The 20,528-nt window shown below is 35.0% G+C and overlaps 1 protein-coding gene across 1 annotated transcript in view; it reads left to right on the top strand.

Moving 5' to 3' along the window:
* The window catches only part of LOC101893578 (relaxin receptor 2), a 49,399-nt gene extending 34,966 nt beyond the window's left edge, over positions 1 to 14,433 (top strand). The window contains exons 4-19 of the mRNA XM_059127974.1: positions 3,673 to 3,790; positions 6,346 to 6,417; positions 6,867 to 6,944; positions 7,006 to 7,077; positions 7,187 to 7,258; positions 7,318 to 7,389; positions 7,466 to 7,606; positions 7,666 to 7,737; positions 9,986 to 10,129; positions 10,207 to 10,323; positions 10,383 to 10,621; positions 10,695 to 10,809; positions 13,055 to 13,199; positions 13,272 to 13,426; positions 13,487 to 13,560; positions 13,623 to 14,433. Of these exons, the coding sequence (XP_058983957.1) occupies positions 3,673 to 3,790; positions 6,346 to 6,417; positions 6,867 to 6,944; positions 7,006 to 7,077; positions 7,187 to 7,258; positions 7,318 to 7,389; positions 7,466 to 7,606; positions 7,666 to 7,737; positions 9,986 to 10,129; positions 10,207 to 10,323; positions 10,383 to 10,621; positions 10,695 to 10,809; positions 13,055 to 13,199; positions 13,272 to 13,426; positions 13,487 to 13,560; positions 13,623 to 13,900 (1,964 nt within the window). The 3' untranslated portion in view covers positions 13,901 to 14,433. The remainder of the gene's footprint in view (positions 1 to 3,672; positions 3,791 to 6,345; positions 6,418 to 6,866; positions 6,945 to 7,005; positions 7,078 to 7,186; positions 7,259 to 7,317; positions 7,390 to 7,465; positions 7,607 to 7,665; positions 7,738 to 9,985; positions 10,130 to 10,206; positions 10,324 to 10,382; positions 10,622 to 10,694; positions 10,810 to 13,054; positions 13,200 to 13,271; positions 13,427 to 13,486; positions 13,561 to 13,622) is intronic.
* The last annotated feature ends 6,095 nt before the right edge of the window (positions 14,434 to 20,528 follow it).

Genomic DNA, 20,528 nt, shown 5'->3' with positions numbered 1-20,528 from the left:
TCACAATTGTTTCTCTTTTATTTCTCACTTCATTTAATTTACTTTGCATTTAAGTTTTCACAAGTTTTTTTTTTTTAAGTTTTCATTTTGTAATTATCATTTTAATTTCCTTTATTTTGATACTTTTTTTTTATTTTTTTTTTAAATTCTCACTTTTTATTTAATTTAATTTACTTTGTTTTTTAATTTTTCAGGAGTTTTTTTTATTTTCTTTAATAGTTTTTCATTTTTCACAATTCTTGTATCAATGTTTTTATTTTACTTTCACTTTTTTAAAATTTTTATTTGTAAACTTATTTAGATTGCTTTATTTTTTATCTCTTTTTTTTTTATAATTTCTCACAATTGTTTTTCTTTTATTTCTCACTTCATTTAATTTACTTTGCATTTAAGTTTTCACAAGTTTTTTTTTTTTTTTTTTTTTTTTTAGTTTTCATTTTGTAATTATCATTTTAATTTCCTTTATTTTGATACTTTTTTTTATTTTTTTTTAAATTCTCACTTTTTATTTAATTTAATTTACTTTGTTTTTTAATTTTTCAGGAGTTTTTTTTTTATTTTCTTTAATAGTTTTTCATTTTTCACAATTCTTGTATCAATGTTTTTATTTTACTTTCACTTTTTTAAAATTTTTATTTGTAAACTACCGTAATCTAGTGATCCGCGTCGCGGGCTTTAGGGGCTGTAACATAACGTTACGTCCTTTTCACAATTAAGTTACTGGGGCGCCACCTGAAGGCTTGACTTTTGTCGGAAATCCTTTCTTCGGGTTTCGAGTACCTGTTTAAAAACAGGTCCCTGCTCTCGGGCGCCAATTAATTCAATGTTAATTTATTTATTTTTTTAAAAATTTGTGATTGCTGCTTACTGCAAGCAATCACGTCTTTATTGGTTAAGGTTCCGGACTACAAAGTGAATCATGAAATAAAACTACCCTAACTTATACTTTGGATTCATGCACCCAGATGATACTGGACACCTGCTCGTGTTGGCGATGGAATGTTGCTGTCTGCTTGTTGGATGTTGTTGTCAGTGTTTCGGTGGGAACTGCAGTGTCAGCAAAATGACACGCTTATACTTTGGTTGATGAATTCTTTGGGTTGCTAATGTTGAATTTGAATATGTCTGGTGTTAACTTATATAGGTCCACTTTTAAGAATAGCCGCGATATAACGGTACTACTCGATATTCGGCGTTCTGATGATTTTTGCCACATTTGTTCATAGATTTGTCAAATAATTGGTATTTGTAGTTCGTAATGAGTTCTAGTTCCGGTGGCGGAACATTATAAATACAAGGTGAGATAAAAAAACTGCAACCAACTTCAGACTGCTATCATTTCCAAGACACTTCTCCGATGAGAAAAAATTCGTTGTCCAGCAGTTTGTATACCAACGAAGTCATCGTGTTTACTTGCCATAGAGGTCAGCTGTTGGACTATTGTGTCTGGAGTATTTTAAAAAGCAAGGTTGGCACTAAAAAAGTGTCGATCACCTCAAAATACCGCAGTGAAACAATCGGGCAGCGTGTGCCGTTTGAAGGTCATAAAACGTGCCAAAGGTGACCAATTCTTAGAAATCTAAACCTATTTTAAAGTTGATGCTATTTCCGACATTTTTTGCTTTCATTCAATAAAATTTAAAAAATGTAAAAATTATGGCGTTTGACTTTATTGTAGTTTTTTTATCTCACCCTGTATTTACGATCAGGATAAAATTCTTAGTCGTTTTAACAATGTCCGTCTTTATGTCTGTTGAAGTCAGGATACAGCTCACATTATTAAAAATAGAGCTTCAAAATTTGGCTGAACAATTTGAATTGTGTCTCAGATGTTTGGTATTGAAAGTGACGTTTAGGAATAGCCGCCATATAACGGTACTTCTCGATATTCGGCGTTTTGACGATTTTTGACACATTTTTTCACGGAATTGTCTAAAATTTCATAATGGATTCTAGCTCCGGTGGCTTAACATTGTATATATAGGTCCACGTTATGGTATAGGCCCCATTAACTGCACCTCCCGATATTCGGTATTTTGATGATTTTAGCACATTTTTCCACGGATTTGTGATCACTTAAAAGTAATGAATATTTTAAAATGTAATGAACATTTTAAAAAGTCCATAACTCCTAAATTCTTGAGATGTCAGTGTTTATATCTATTTATTGTGAACACGTCCTTAGACATGCAATTATCAATATATGTCTTAAAATAGCCATAACTCCTTAAAAATTAAGTTTCCAGCGTTTTTGCTCTTATCTAAGATCACCTTTTCATCGAATCCTCGGCGTTTTAGCTTTTTAGTTAAGTTATCACTTTTTATACCCTCCACCATGGGTAGGAGGGTATATTAACTTTGTCATTCCGTTTGTAACACCTCTAAATATTCGTCGTAGACCCCATAAAGTATATATATTCATAATCAGCATAAAATTCTAAGACGATTTAGCGATGTCCGTCTGTCTGTCTGTCCGTCTGTCTGTCCGTCTGTCTGTCTGTCTGTCTGTCCGTCTGTCTGTCTGTTGAAATCACGATAGAGCCCACATTATTTGACGTAGACCTTTGAAATTTGGCACAAGTGTGTGTATTGTCCCTAGGATGGTTGGTATTGAAAATGAGATATATCGGTCCACGTTCTGGTATAGTCCCCATATAACGGTACCTCCCGATATTCGGTATTTTGATGATTTATGCCACATTTTTTCACGGATTTATCTGAAATTGGTATTTGTAGGTCATGACGGGTCCCTGAGCGTGTGGCAAAACATTGCATGTATAGGTCCACGTTTTGGTATAGCCTCCATATAACGGTACCTACCGATATTCGGTATTTTGATGATTTATGCCACATTTTTTCACGGATTTGTCTGAAAATTGGTATTTGTAGGTCATGACGGGTCCCTGAGCGTGTGGCAAAACATTGCATGTATAGGTCCACGTTTTGGTATAGCCCCCATATAACGGTACCTACCGATATTCGGTATTTTGATGATTTATGCCACATTTTTTCACGGATTTGTCTGAAAATTGGTATTTGTAGGTCACAACGGGTCCCTGAGCGTGTAGCAAAACATTGCATGTATAGGTCCACGTTCTGGTATAGTCCCCATATAACGGTACCTCCCGATATTCGGTATTTTGATGATTTATGCCACATTTTTCACTGATTTGTGTAAAAGTTGGTATTTGTGGGTCATAATGGGTCCTAGCTCGTGTGGCGAAATATTGTAATTATAGGTGCACGTGTTGGTGTAGCCCCTATATAACGGTACCTCCCGATATTCGGCATTTTAATGTTTTTTTGCCACATTTTTTCTAATGTTCTTTTACCCTAGGGTGGAGGGTATTAAAAGTTTGGCCCGGCCGAACTTAATGTTTTTTTACTTGTTTAGACATGAATTAATCAATATTTTAAAGTGACCATTACTCCGTTAATTTTGAGTTTTCATCGTTTTTAGCTATTACTCCACTTTAACACTCAATTCGCAGCCACAAGAAAACCTTTCGACCTTGGCCCCTAAGTATTTTCAACATTTCAAAAACAGGTGTCTTTGAAACTTGTGAAAACAACACACAGTTTGCATTGTAAGCCGATAGCAAATAAGCTTTCAATTAATTTTTTTTTTCTCATCTTAATGCCCTCATCTGCCACCGATTTCTTTTCTTTCAGGTTTAGATTGGAATTTAATAAATGCAAGCTGTTTATGTCGAGGCTATGACATCCTTTGCCGTTTCCAAGAATTGACTGAGATTCCATTACAACTACCAAAAGATGGCATAGAAATGCTGTAAGTATTTTGTGCCTCAGGTTTTTGAATTTGAAAACATTGACAAGTCGACGCAGTTTTGGATTTATGCTAATTAGTGTTAGACAATTTATGGAATGTTTTTGAAAGGAAAAGTTTCAGATTTCTAATTTTTATAGACATAGCTTTAGGACTATCACTTATCTTTTGCATGTGATTGGTTTCGTATTGATAACATTCAAAAGAAAATGTGATCTATGTAGTTTGGATACACGTATTACAGGGTGAGATAAAAAAAACTGTAACAAAGTCAAATGCCATAATTTTTAAATTTTTACACCCTCGTCAGTTCCGTTTGTAACTCATCGAAATAATTATTTTAGACCCATCAAAGCATATATATTCTTGATCAGCGTAAAATTCTAAGACGATTTAGCCCTGTCCGTCCGTCTGTCCGTCTGTTGTAATCACCTACAGTCAAAACGAATTAAGATAGGAAGCTAAAATTTCGCACAGGTCTGCAGGCAGGTCAAGTTCGAAGATGGGCTATATCGGTCCATGATATCGTATAGCCCCCATATAACGGTACCCCCGATATTTGGTATTTTGATGATTTTAGCCACATTTTCAATGGAATTGTCTGACATTCTACACAAGGAATTCTTCACGAACACTTTACCTCCTGGAAGAGAATTGTCTATATAGGTCCACGATATATCGGGACCTTCCGATATTCGTTCTTTTTAAGATTTTAACATAATTTTTAATGGATTTTATTTATATTTATTTTTTTAATTTCCTAATTCGTTCCAAATGGTGGAAGGTATTCAAAGTTCGGCCCGGCCGAACTTACTACTTTTTTACTTGGTCTTTTTTTTAGATTTTATTGAATTTAAGCAAAAAAATGTCGGAAATAGCACCAAATGTTAGAATAAGTTAAGATTTGTTCGAATTGGTCACCTTTGGCACGAATTATGGCCTTCAAACGGCCAATGAAACCGTCACACGCTGCCCATTCCCGGCGAAGCGCTACCAACCTGGCTTTCCAAAATACTGCCATTTGGCCATTGTGCCCTGGAAATGATCCTCATTTTGCAAACATTCTTGAATGTCGCGTGCTGAGTGCGTTGGTGCTGAGTCCTGTTGGAATATCCAAGGTCTGCGGCTCAAGGATTTAATACACCCTCCAGAATATTTTCGCGATAATATTCGGCATTTATTCTGATGCCACGATCTATTAATACGAGCGGAGAGCGACCATCGGCTGTTATGGCGGCCCACACCATCACTATGGTCGACGCTTGAGTTGTGGTGGCCATTTTGTTTGTTTACAAACTACTGGACAAGGAATGTTTTCTCATCGGATAAAACCAAATTCGGCAGTTCATCACTTTCGGCCAAGCGAATCAACTCTTTAGCTCTTCTGAGTCTATTTTCTTTCTGTTGCTGTGTAAGTTCTTGCACTTTTTGGAATGTCAATGGCTTTACCCCGAGCTCATTTTTCAATATTTGCCGATTGGAATATTGCGATATGTTCAGCTCACGAGCCATTTTTCGGCCACTGCGACGCGGGTTTCGATCAAATTGCTTTATTACATTTCGAACTATTTCTGCTGATGTTGCTGTTTTTTTCTGTCCACTTCCTTGACGTCGGGCTACGCTACCAGTATCACGGTAACGAGCGATGGTACGAGACAAAAAAGATTTATTCACATTTAAATGATCGAGTGCTCTAACGATAGCCACTTGTGGTTTTCCAGCCAAATATAAAGAAATCACAAGCGTGATAGGCTTGAATTCTATCACGAATAATTTTTTTTTTCTGGAAAATTCTCACCAAAATGCTTTTGTACGCTTGTAAACAATATAATGAGCTGTCACTGGAGTAATAGTAACAGTTGTCGGACAAGTGGCTTAGAAATGACGGCAGTCTGAAGTTGATTGCAGTTTTTTCATCTCAATCTGTACTTCCCCATTCGGTATTTTGACGATTTTAGGTACAATATTCACGAAAATTGTGTGAAATTTCGTATTTGAAGTTTCTAATAGGTACTACAGCATGTGATTGAAAATTGTCTATGCAGGTTCAGGTCTTCGTATAGCCCCGATATAATCAATATTTTGATGATTTTGATTGATGATTTTTTGATTTTATTCACCTTTTTTTTAAGTTTCGTTTTTGAATATTTTAATGACTTATTACAAAAGTTGCCTATGCAGGCCCACGTCTTCGTATAGACCCCAATATAATGGCTATATTCGGTATATTAAAGATTTTAACAGATTTCTTAGCGAATTTTATTTTTTTTGAAAATTTCCAAATAAGTTTCAAATGGTGGAGAGTATTCCAATTTAGGGCCGACCGAACTTACTGCTTTTTTACTTGTCATACTTCATCTAATACATATAACAATATTAGTATGGGCAAAGATCAAGACAATAAAATCGAACATTCATATCCAATTTTATGCAAAAACATAAATCCCATGTTCATTTTAAGTTTCTGGTAGAGAGAAATATTTAGATATAGGAAGTTATAAAGAATTGTTTTTACCTCTCATTTTTACAAATTTCTTTTACACTTTTCTTCTACACAGCGACTTAACTGGTAATAACTTTCCAAATATCAGTAGCAGCTTTATGGAAAATCTACCAATGACTGAAATTTTGTAAGTATTCCTACATCCTATATCAGCTCGCAGTGAATGAGATATTTACGATTTCTTTTTTTCAATGTCAAATAAAAACACATTTCAAAACAAAATTATGAAAAAGTTAAATGAATCAAAGAAAAAATCGAAATAAATTATTTTTAAAAATTACAAAATAATACCCATGGTAAAATTAAGAAGGAATAGTTATTTCAAATAAGCATTCCCATCTTTGCATTTTCTGTAATTTACCTTGTCAAATTTCACTACATAGAAACAGGTTCCCATCTCTGATTGGTGCAGTACAATGGATTTATAAATAAATAATTTGACAATGAGATATTGTCAAATGAATAATTTTAAAAAAATTGTAAACATATGATTGCATGACTTTACCTTCTTAATTCTACCATGACAATAGAGAAATTCAAACTCATAATGATTTTTCTTTATAAATATTTGTATAGAGTATTAAAGTTTTGTGGCATTGCCACATTGGCCTCTGAAGCATTCCAAAGACTCTCCATCATTCCTGTCAGAACATTGTGAGTACAACTTGAAATTAGTTTAACATTACTTAATTTAAATGCAAATTCAATTATGCAGATACTTGGATGAAAATCGAATTGAACGGTTGTCGGGAAATCTTTTTGCTGAGGGAAATCATTTAAATACTCTGTAAGTATATCTCAATAAATCTTTAACTTTTTTTCTTTTAACTATCGACAATCTGTATAGGCCCTTCTCTCTCTCTCTTGTGATACTTACAATATATTCCCATTTCTAGCATCCTCTCAGGTAATCGCATACAAAACTTGGGTGATAATGATTTTCAAAACCTGGGTGAGTTAATAGAGTTGTAAGTACGGGCATCGAAAATCATTTACATATTTTACTAATTGTAATTCCGTATCGCAGAGATCTCCGCAACAATCAAATAACAACAATAACGTCCACAGTTTTTGAACCTCTGGTCAATTTAAAAGTTCTGTAAGTTACACAAATATCGAAACAAAATTAATTAATCTATTTCAACAAATATCTGTTTTTCTAAACTTCTTTGCAGGCATCTCAATAACAATTACCTAAACTTTTTAAGTCCGTTGATGTTTCCAAGACTGATAAATCTTCAGACTCTTTTCCTTGTCGATAATCGCATAACGCACATTGAAAAGGATACATTTCGATTTCCCAATCTTAGATATTTGTAAGTGTAATGAAGAAAAAATTCTTTGAAAATAATTTAATTTTAGTTTATTGTCTTAGGTTCCTAACCGGAAATCAACTGACTGAAATAAAGGCACAGATCTTTTGTCCCCTGCATTTGCTACAAGGATTGTGAGTTATTATTGCATTAAATAAATAATAATACATTTAACAAATATATGATAATGAGCCAAGATTTCCCACGTTTTCTATACCATCCACCATACATAGTATGGAGGGTATATTAAGTTCGCCATTCCGTTTGTAACTCATCGAAATAATAATAATTTCCGTCTGCCTATCTGTTTAATTCACGCTAGAGTCAAAACCAATAAAGATATGCTTTTGTCTGCAGGCAGGTCAAGTTCGAAGATGGGATATATCGGTCCACGATATCGTATATCCCCCATAAAACAGTACCTCCCTTTATTCGTTATTTTGATGATTTAGCCACATTTTTCAATGGAATCATCTAAAAATCCACACTAAGCACTTTATCCGCTGGAAGAGAAATGTCTATATAGGTATTCGATATCGTGTAGCCCCCATATAACGGTACCTCCCTATTTTCCGTATTTTGATAATTTTAGCGATATTATTCACCAGAGTCTTTTCAAATTTCGTATTAAAAGTTCGTAATGGGAACTACAGTCTAGGGTAGAAAATAGTCAATGCAGGTCCAGATCTTCGTATAGGCGCCATATATCAGTACCTCTCTCTATTCGGTATTTTGGCAATTTTAGGCACAATATTCACCGAAATAGTTTGAAATTTCCTAATAGTTACTACAGTCTAAGACAGAAAATTGTCTGTGCAGGTCCACGTCTTTGTATAGCCCCCATACAACGGTACCTCCTGATATTCAGGAAATTTGAATATCGTAATGGCATATGACATATGAAATATGACATTTAATATACAAGTCCATGTCTTCGTACAGTTGTGAAATTCTCGAACACATTTTTTGAGTTACCGACAAAAGTCGGTAAAATTAAAATGCTTATAATTTCCGTAATTTATGAAATTTTTCGTTAAATTAGCGACGAAATCAAATCAGTCGGTAAGACCAACCGATAGATACCAATGTTTTCAACTTGAACTCCTTTTTTATACCAACATTTTGGGTTTCAAAGTTACCGATTTTTGTCGGTAACTAAAAAAAAAGATAGAGAATCCCACTACAGATATCCCCAATGTAAGGGGTAACTCCCTACATTCGTTGTTGTTACGTTTTTGCAGTATTTTTCCGCCAAACTTACTGCTTATTGGAATTGAAAATGGGATTTGTCGATCGGCATTTAAGTACAGCTTCCATTTAATAGTATGTTTTAATTTTTGGCAATTTTAAAGTTTCTACCTCAATTTCATACCGAACCTAGTATAATTTGATATTTTAGGTTTCACTCAAACCTTCAACAAAGTCAAACGCGAAGCGCTTGCTTGCACTTTGGTATTTTTTAGCGCCAACCTTGCTTTCCAAAATACTTCAGACACAATAGTCAAACGGATTGGTATCCAGAGATCCATTGTGCGAGTGGAGATAAAGCGAGGAACCCCATTTTGTAACCATTCTTGGGTGGCGTGTGCTGAGTGCGATGGTGCTGAGTCCTGTTGGAATGTCCAAGGTTTGCGGCCAAAATGTTTGCGTGCCCAAGGCTTTAATACACCATCCAAAATATTTTCGCGATAATATTCGACATTTATTCTGATGCCACGGTCGATTAATACGAGCGGAGAGCGATTATTGTCTGTTATGGCGGCCTACACCATCACCATGGCCGGCGCTTGAGTCCTGATGGCCAACCGAAGGTGCAGCTAACCTCTTTGGCAAGTAAACACGATCATTTTGTTTGTTTACAATCTGCTCATCGGAAAAAACCAAAATCTCCAAATTCGGCAGTTCAACACTTTCGACCAAGTAAAGCAACTCTTTAGTTTTTTTTGAGTCTATTTTCTTTCTGTTGCGGTGTAAGTTATTGCACATTTTGGAATTTCAATGGCTTTACCCCGAGCTCATTTTTCAATATTTGCCGAATGGAATATAGTGATATGTTCAGCTCACGCACCATTTTTCGACCACTGCGACGCGGGTTTCGACCAACTCGCTTCTTTACTTTTCGAACCATTTCTGCTGATGTTGCTGTTTTCTTCCGTCCACTTCCTTGAAATCACACTATCACGCCTGAATTTCACCACGAATAACTTTTATTCTAGAAAATTCTCACCAAAAAGCTTTTGTACGCTTGTAAACGATATAATGTGCTGTCACTGGAATAATTTTAACAGCTGTCGGACGAGTGGCTTAGAAATGACAGAAGTCTGAAGTTGGTTGCAGTTTTTTTTTATCTCACCCTGTAATAAAGTGTATTATATCTTTCAGGCATTTAAATGACAATAGGCTAAGAAAATTCGACCTTCATGCATTCGATTGCTTGGAAAATTTGACATCACTCTTTCTTAATGACAATGATTTCCGTAAAATGGATAATCGGACTTTGAAGCATTTAACTAATTTGGAATACATGTAAGTTCCTGCAACAAAAAAAAAAACATGTGTCTCAGACAACCTAAAACCCATTTCCATTGAACATTTCTTTTCAGATACTTTTCATGGTTTCATCTCTGCCATGCGGCGCGACATGTACGCGTGTGTGAGCCCCATGGTGATGGTATTAGTAGCTTCTATAATTTATTAGATAATTCAATTTTAAGAGGAAGGTTGGTGTACTTTAAAGTTTTCCTAACAATTTAATTTCTATACCAATTCCTATTATCAGTGTCTGGGCCATGGCTATCATTGGCATTGTGGGCAACATCTTGGTCCTGATGGGCCGTTATTTTGTCAAGAAGACAAGAAGCAATGTTGAACATTCCCTCTATTTGCGGCACTTGGCTGGCAGTGATCTTCTCATGGGCATTTACTTGGCCATAATTGCTTGCGCCGACATCAGTTTTCGTGGTAACTATTTGGTTCACGAGGAGTCCTGGCGTCACGGTAGATTATGCGCTTTTGCAGGTAAGTGGTTTTTGTCTAATAACAAGGATATTCTTTGTCTTTGATATACTTTATTTGGGTATTTGGGTTTTAGGCTTTCTGAATACATTTAGCTGCCAGTCATCCACTCTCATGTTGACGCTGGTAACATGGGATCGTTTGATGTCGGTTATAAGGCCTTTGCAGGCAAAGGATAATCGACGAAAAAGGTAAGAAGACTACAACAACTACAACCCTATTACGTTATCGTATTTTCCAATCGATTTAGTGTATCTTTTGTTTATAGTCAAGTCTATAAAAAGACCTAGAAAAACATTGGCCTAAGAACCCGAAACACTTCTTGGTTTGGTTTGATTTTGAAATCCATAACCCAGACTGGAAATTTTCCATAACTCAGACTGGAAAGTAAAATTTTAGCCAAATTTGCAGCGAATTCGGAAAAGTGTTAAATTTTTCAAAAACAACCAAGGTTTTTTATACCCTCCACTATAAATACTATGAAGGGTAAGTTAAGTTCGCCATTCCGTATGTAACTCATCGAAATAATAATTTAAGACCATCCATCCGTCCGTCTGTTTTAATCACGCTAGAGTCAAAACGAATTAAGATAGGAAGCTAAAATTTTGTACATATCAGTCTTTTGTCTGCAGGCAGGTCAATTTCGAAAATGGGCTATGGGTGTCCACGATATCTCATAGCCCCCATATAACGGTACCCTAGGGTATGCGGTACTTTGATTATTTTAGCGACAGCATAGTTCATCATAGTTGTTTCAAATTTCGTATTTGAAGTTCCTAATAGGTACTACAGCCTGTGACAGAAAATTGTCTATGCAGGTCCAGGTCTTCGTATAGCCCCAATATATGGGTACCTCCCGATATTCGCTATTTTGATGATTTTAGCTACATTATTTACCGGATTTTTATACCCTTCACCACATAGACCCATAGTTGCATTTGAGGATCTCCATAGAATAACTTTCTGAGTCGATTGATGCATGTTCGTCCATGTATTCTTGTGAACAAAATTCAGGTCACATTTATTATCCGATTGAGATGACATTTTCCAAACAATATTTGTTTGGGCCAAGGACGAACCCTATTGGAATTGGTGATAATCAGATCAGATTTAGATATAGCTCCCATACATATCTTCAACCGATTTCGGGTTAATTGTGCACCAAATAACCAATATCTGTCCAAATGACGTGAATTTTGGCATATCCGATTCAGTCTAGAAGCTAGTACATTAAATTCGGAGAAAATCGGTTCAGATATAGCTATAGCTTTCATATATATGTATATATAAATATATATATATGTATATATAAATATATATATGCATATATAAATATATATATATATATATATATATATATATGTTTCATCCGATTTGGAGTTTAGGTTTAGATTTGGATATAGGTCCCACATATATCTTCAACCGATTTCGGGTTAATTGTACATCAAATGGCCAATATCTGTCAAAAAGTCCTGAATTACATCCGTACATCCGACCGACTTCTGTCTAGAAGCAAGTACATCGAATTTGGAGAAAATCTGTTCCGATATAGCTACCGATTTCACGTTTAAGTCCCTCACATTCATGATATGCATTAGACACATTGATATTTGGTACCAGATATCGGAAATACCTTTGCCAAATTTTATCGAGAACGGCTAAGATTTGGATACAGCTCCCATACATATCCTTAACCCGATTTCAGGTTTATTGTGCAAATAATGGCTAATGTAAGCCCAAATGGGGTGAATTTCATGACGTACGTTTTCATTTTGTGCAACGCGGCTCCGATGTATATTCGTTTAATATAATCCTCCTCCAAGTGATATCATGCGCTCTATATCAAACTATAACTGCTCGGAAGCCAAATGTTGATGGGTGGTATGATCTACTTGAAATAAATTCTTTTGTTACGGGAGCTCTTCTAAATATGCATAGTGGTGTAGGGTATCATATAGTCGGCCCCGCCCGACGTTTGACTTTTCCTTACTGTTTTTTTTTTTTTTTAAGTTTCATATTTAAATATCGTATAGGCTTATGACAAAAGTTGCCTATGCAGGGTCACGTCTTTGGCTTTATTCGGTATTTTTAAGATTTTAACAGAATTTTTAACGGATTTTATTTTTTGAAAATTTAAAATTCGTTTCAAATAGTGGATGGTATTCAAAGACCAGCCCGGCCGAACTTACTGCTTGTTTACTTGTTTAGCTCTGCTTTCATAATCTAAGGGATTTCCCCGTTAAAAAAAAATCAGCTTCATATTACGAATTTTATGGAATTTTCCTGGGCGCCCCTCGTTTCCTTGCTTCTTTTTAATCGGCCAGCACCAGTTTGGGCCAATATGACAGCGCTAAATCGAATTCGAGTCGTAAACGTTGTTCCAATCGAGGTATAAGTTATGTTTGAAACATTTGCGTTTTTAATGTTTCTTTACAGAATTATTTTACGTCTTCTGGCGCTGTGGAGTGTTTCCTTTATTTTGGCAGCAGCTCCCTTATTTCCTTTGAAATATTTTGGAACGCATTTTTATGGAACCAATGGTGTTTCTCTATCACTGCTTATACATGATCCTTTCGCTAAGGTAAGCGTAATTTGCACTGCACTTTTTATACATGCTTCTAGCTTCATTTAAATGTCTCTTCTCTCTTTGCAGGGTTGGGAGTATTCTGCTGTCCTATTTATATGCGTTAACACCTTCTCATTGTGTTTCATTTTGATTTCCTATTTGAGAATGCTTCAAGCCATACGGGTTTCGGGTGGTGGAATGCGTAGCACTTTAAGTGGTCGAGAAAGTATGGTGGCAACAAGGTAAATGTGGATCGGAACAAATATAAAATAAATAATATAAAATTGATTTTTTTCTTTAAGATTTGCCATAATAATAACCACCGACTGTGCCTGTTGGGTACCGGTAATTGTGGTGAAAATATTGGCATTGTCAGGTATGTAGTTTTCCCATATGAATATGCAATGAAAAATAATTTCTTTATTGTCCTAATTTCAGGAGTCTCCATATCACCCTCTCTGTACGCCTGGTTGGCCGTTTTAGTCTTGCCCGTTAACTCAGCTTTAAATCCGATTCTCTACACTTTAACGACTGCGGTTTTCAAACAACAACTATGTCGGTTTTGCCACGCCCTACCGAATTGTGCCATTTTCATGGATCGAACACATTCCCAATTGACCTTTGAATCGGCCAGCACCAGTTTGGGTCAATATGCCAGCGCTAAATCGAATTCAAGTCGTAAACGTTGTTCCAATCGGCGTATAAGTTATGTTTGAGACAAAATTTCGAATTGATTTTTTTTTTTAATTTAAAATTTAATTTATTTTATTGAACATTGTGATATTTGAATGAATTATTTTTTTCTAATGATGGGACCATGGTAGAATTCAGAAGGTAGCGTAGGGAGAATATTCACGTGCTGGATTTTGTGAAAATATGAAATGAAAAATATTATTTTTTATAAAATTTTCATTTAAAATAAGAGTTTTAATTTCACATTTTCATAGAACACGAACAGCTTAGCACTTTTTGTAATTTACCTTGTAAAATTTTATTGAATAGAAAACAGATTCTCTTATCGGATTTGTGTATATGCCATGTATTTATGAAAACACGTACTGAAAATACGATGTAATCACAAAAGGTTATCTTCTTAATTCTGCCATAGATTGGACTTAGAACATTTTTTCCATTTTCCAAAAAAAGACTACAATTGGTTATGTAGAAATAAAAGAAAGTTATTATTAATTAAAATTACTGAATAAAGTTAAAAACTGAGGCATAGTTGTTATTTAATCCAGAAAAGGACCTTCACAGATAGGAGACAGGTCTATCTGAAGAAGTTATGTCTTCTTTCTAAGAAAGTAGGGCCAAAAATGAACAGACACCTATGTATATAGGATACAGGCAAGTTCCCCCATTTTTTATTTTCCGACAATTCGAGAATTATTTTAACCCATAAGTGAGTCAACATAGGGTTTCTTCTAGGACCATTTTCAAAAAAAGGTAAGCGGGTTTTTAAAAGGTATAAGCGGGTTTTGCCGAAAGATGTATACCCTCAACCAATGTTCCATTATTTAAATATATTTTGACTTCTGTTATGATTATTTAAATTGTTGACCCTCTATGAAGTAGGTTGCAAAGGAATGGGCCAATATTGCCCATTCCGTTTCGGACCTAAATAAATTTGATAAAAAAAAACATTGCGACGTGCCAGATATACATGGTGAGATAAAAAAACTGCAACTAACTCCAGGCTGCTGTCATTTCTAAGCCACTCGTCCGACAGCTGTTAAAATTATTCCAGTACCAGCTCATTATATTGTTTACAAGCGTACAAAAGCATTTTGGTAAGAATTTTCCAGAAAAAAGTTATTTGTTATGGAATTCAAGCGTGATAGTGTGATATTTGGCTGGAAAACCACAAGTGGATATCGCTAGAGCCCTCCATCATTTAAATGTGAATAAATCTATTGTGTCTCGTGCCATCGCTCGTTACCGTGATACTGATAGCGTAGCTCGACGTCAAGGAAGTAGACGGAAGAAAAAAACAACCTCAGCAGAAATGGTTCGAAAAGTAAAGAAGCGACTTGATCGAAACCCGTGTCTCAGTGGACGAAAAATGTCTCGTGAGCTGAACATATCGCAATATTCCATTCGGCAAATATTGAAAAATGAGCTCGGGATAAAGCCATTGGATTTCCAAAAAGTGCAAGAACTTTCACCGCAACAGAAAGAAAATAGACTCAAAAGAGCTAAAGAGTTGCTTCGCTTGACCGAAAGTGGTGAACTGCCGTATTTGGTTTTCTCCGATGAGAAAACATTCGTTGTGCAGCATTTTTTAAACAAACAAAATGATCGTGTTTACTTGCCAAGAAGATCAACTGAAAATCTGCACCTTCGGTTGGCCACCAGAAGTCAAACGCCGACAATGGTGATGGTGTGGGCTGCCATAACAGCCGATGGTCATTCTCCGCTCGTATTAATTGACCGTGGCATCAGAATAAATGCCGAATATTATCGCGAAAATATTCTGGAGGGTGTATTAAAGCCTTGGGCACGCACTATGCACGCGCCACCCAAGAATGGTTACAAAATGAGGTTCCTCGCTTCATTTCCAGCGTACAATGGTCACCAAAATCTCAGGATACCAAACCGGTAGACTATTGTGTCTGGAGTATTTTGGACAGCAAGGATGGTACTAAAAAATACCTAAGTGCCGATCACCTCAAGCAAGTGCTTCGCCGGGAATGAGCCAAAATACCGCAGAGCAACATTCGGGCTGCTTGTGACGGTTTCATTGGCCGTTTGAAGGCCATAATTCGTGCTAAAGGTGACCAATTCGAACAAATCTAAACTTATTCTAAAATTTAATGCGATTTCCGACATTTTTTGCTTTCATTCAATAAAATTTAAAAAAAAATGTAAAAATTATGGCGTTTGACTTCGTTGCAGGTTTTTTATTTATCTCACCTTTATAGGGTCTACTACGAAGATTTTAGAAATGTTACCTCCTTTTCCAGGTGAAGGGTAAATAATGGTGTAGTTTTTCGGATACAAGTAAAAAATTTAAAATATAGTACAATATTGTACTATATTAAAGGTTCTGAAACACAACAAATAAATGAAACTAGTTTTATTAATTGTTTTTACAAACATTACATTTATTATTTCGTTTGTTTCTCTTTCTTTATTTTCAAATTATTGCAATTATTTATATTTGTTTGCTACTTATAGGTAAATAAATACTAACATATTTTTACAATAACTTAATATTAATATTTATACTTTTTAATATATTTGTTGTTGTTTTTAAAGTTTATCATTTCACAAAACAATGCATAGGTACCCAAAATAAGACATTCTATCAAAATTGTTCGTTAATTAGCTGTAAGTTTTAACTCTATTTATGATTTCTTATTTCCAATTTGTTAACGATAAATACATGCGATAGCATTAACAAAAAACTGTGAGGGTTATGAAATTATATCCTCATATTGATCATAATTTGTTAATTTTTTTTTTTAAATTTAATAATGTAAGTTAAGTTAGACCAATCCAAATGATTTACGCCCCTAAAAATGGAAGATACTGAAGGTAGCTATCTTTTCATTTCATTTTCATTATTAAATTTGTTTAATGGGCCAATCAATGACAATTTTATTCAAGTTCAGTGTAAAATGAACTTAACATTCGTAATATCAATAAAAATACCGATTCGGAACACTGTACAATATGGCATTGAAGTTTCCTTTCACATTTTTTTTTATCTGAACCGATCAGATCGCTAGTGAAAATGTTTTGTGTAATAGCTGCTATTTTTAAAGATTAAGATCTTTGAATGTAAATACAGGATGAGATGAAAAAACTGCAAAGACTGTTGTCATTTCTAAGCCACTCGGCGGACAGAAACATTATTCCAGTGACAGCTCATTATATTGTTTAAAAGCGTACAAAAGCATTTTGGTGAGAATTTTCCAGAAAAAAAGTTATTCGTGATGGAATTCAAGCGTGATGGTGTGATTTCCCTCTATTTGGCTGGAAAACCACAAGTGGCTATCGTTAGAGCACTCCAGCATTTAAATGTGAATAAAATTTTTGTATCTCATACCATCGCTCGTTACCGTGATACTGGTAGCGTAGCCCGACTTCAAGGAAGTGGACGGAAGAAAACAGCAACATCCGCAGAAATGGTTCGAAAACTAAAAAAGCGACTTGATCGAAACCGACTTGGTCGAAAAATGGCTCGTGAGCTAAACATATCGCAATATTCCATTCGGCAAATATTGAAAAATGAGCCATTGAAATTCCAAAAAGTGCAAGAACTTACACCGCAACAGAAATAAAATAGACTCAAAAGAGCTAAAGAGTTGCTGGCCTGGTGAACTGCCGAATTTGGTTTTCTCCGATGAGAAAACATTCATTGTCCAGCAGTTTGCAAATAAACAAAATGATCGTGTTTACTTGCCAAAAAGGTCAGCTGAAAATGTGCACCTTCGGTTGGCCACCAGAACTCAAGCGCCGGCCATGGTGACAGTGTGGGCCGCCATAACAGCCGATGGTGGCTCTCCGCTCGTATTAATCGACCGTGGCATCAGAATAAATGCCGAATATTATTGCTAAAATATTCTGGAGGGTGTATTAAAGCCTTGGTTACGCAAACATTTTGTCCGCAGACCGTGGACATTCCAACAGGACTCAGCACAATCGCACTCAGCACGCACCACCCAAGAATGATTACAAAATTAGGTTCCTCGCTTCATTTCCAGCGCACAATGGCCACCAAATTCTCTGGATACCAATGCGTTGGACTATTATGTCTGGAGTATTTTGGAAAGCCGATCACCTCAAGGGAATGGGCCAAAATACCGCAGAGCAACATTTGGGCAGCGTGTGACGGTTTCATTGGCCGTTTGAAGGCCCTGATTCGAGCCAAAGGTGACCAATTCGAACAAATCTAAACTTATTCTAAAATTTAATGCTATTTCCGACATATTTTGCTTTCATTCGATAAAATTAAAAAAAAATAAATAAAATTATGGCGTTTGACTTCGTTACAGTTTTTTATCTCACCCTGTATACCTTCGTATATATCATTTACAATTTTGACTCATTCCTTTGTTAGCTTACATTAAAAATGACGGAACACAATTTTCAGACATTGTTAACAAACACATTTTAGATTCTAGTCTTAAATTAAGGATGTGTTATAAATATAACTTTGTAAATAGTTCTAAATTTAATACAAACATTAAATTGCACTATGCATATTGGATCAAAAGGAAAAAAATTAAAAATGCAATTAAAAATTCTCAGTTAACTTACTTATAACATTCCTAATTAAAATAGTGTAGCGAAAAAAAATCTTCATATGATCTTCATTATTTCTCTGTAGTATAAAATATTAACTTGTGTTCTCAAATAATTACCCAAAAATATTGTGCTTATTGTTCAATACTCTACAACTTTTTTTTATAAAAATACAAAAAAATGCTTATCTAAAAATGGTTTATTTTGTTAATCAATGACCAATAAAAAAGGGGGACAATGTCTGTGCGTATGTGTGATGAAAAATGAAAACAATGCATAGCATGTTTATGTAATATTCATAAAAATCTTAATTCGGCATGATTGCAATAAATTGAAACAAAGTCACATTGAAAACCGATTGTAATGTGAAAAAAACAACAATTCTCTAAAAATATTATACATTGCATTTTTAGTATTTTTTCAATACAACGATAAATTGCAAAGAAATTAAAATTAAAAGTCAAAGTTTGTATCTGTTTCATACAAGTATGAGATGCGTCAAAGAAGTATGCACAGTTTGTGAAAAAAGTTATACAAAGTTGTTGTTGTAGCTTCAATATTTTCTCCAAATCTGTGAAATGCTGAAAATGAGTCTGAGACAAACCTTGAAACAATTTTTTTTTGTTCTGAACGATAAATTCGGATTTATTTATCAAAATTGGTTAAACAATATTAAACAAGTGGGATCAATATTCATTGTAATTTTGAGACATAAAACAAAACAGTTCTACATTAAATTTAATAAATCCATTTTTTCCTTTATTTAAGTGAAGGTCATTTGATAATTATACCCTACAACACTATGTGTTGGGGGTATTATAAGTTTGATTGGGCCAAAAATTATGTAACATCTCGAAATATTGGTTTCCCATATAGGAAAGTACATATGGATCTTCCTATCTCCCCAAGCTTAGTCGATCAAGCTATGTATGTCCGTCCGTCCGTCCATGTTGATTAGTAATCGCTCTACAGGTCGCAATTATGGCCCGATCCCCGAAATTTTGCATGCTGGTGGGGTTATGGACAGAATAGAAGTCTATTGATTTTAGAGATGATCGCATAATATTTAATGATTTTGCGGTTGCTCTACAGGTCACAATTATAAACCAATCGACCCGAAAGTTAGCATGGGCCCAGAGCTTAGGACTGGGCAGAGGCCCTCCAATTTGTATGGTCATCGGGCAATATTTAGTGGATGAAATAGACGATAACATTTATGTTAAATAAAAGTCAAATTTTCCATTGAACCACGAATAACCACGGAAAGGTCAATTCAGACCGTTACGAAGATGCCGATAGTAAATATATCGGACATATATAGCGATATATATACAATGTGTATATACCAAAGAAAGGGATGTTAGCTAGAATGCGTATATCACAAGAATGACTGGGCCGATTTTATCAAATTTTGTCAATTCAGAATGCCCTCTTGGCTTTGACTTTTACTTATAATATTGAAGTGAATTTTTTTTATATTTTTTCACCTTACATCACGGGTTGGGGTATTATATACAGATTGCAATTATCGTCTGATCCCCACGAACATTTTCCCAAGGGTAGGGTTAGGCTCAGAAGGGTATTGTAGTCCGCAATTTAGGGGTTGAAATGGACCAACAACAAAAAATGTTCCTGATTTGCAGCCGTTATAAAGGTCACAAATAGAAACCAAAGGACACAAAATCTCACATGAAGTTAGAGTTTATGACAACGAGTAGAATGGACCACTACTTTTGTGTGAAACAAACTTTTCCATACTACCAAAACGCTGAAAATAACTTGCTGGTGAAATCCAAAATATATAAATCGCAAACTTCTGACTTTTTATGCTGATGTCATTGCCGAATATAGCCAAATATCGAAAACAAGCAAGTGATATAGATCAGTCTAAATTTGGAGACACACAGAGGCCTCCTGCATTTGGAGATAATCGCAAAATATTTAGGGGTTCAAATGAACCATTGGATCATTGGGTTATATTTAGCTGTAACTAACAGCAGGACCGAGTGCGTAAATATTGGGCAAATGTGTAAGGTAATATCTGGACAGTGCTCTATGATATAATTTCAAAAGCACAATCTTCCAAAATGGATT

This window comes from Musca domestica, unplaced genomic scaffold (assembly GCF_030504385.1).
Source record: "Musca domestica strain aabys unplaced genomic scaffold, Musca_domestica.polishedcontigs.V.1.1 49, whole genome shotgun sequence".
Lineage (NCBI taxonomy): Eukaryota > Metazoa > Arthropoda > Insecta > Diptera > Muscidae > Musca > Musca domestica.
The sequence above is the reverse complement of the archived record's forward strand: the minus strand, read 5'-3'. Positions and strand labels throughout refer to the sequence as shown.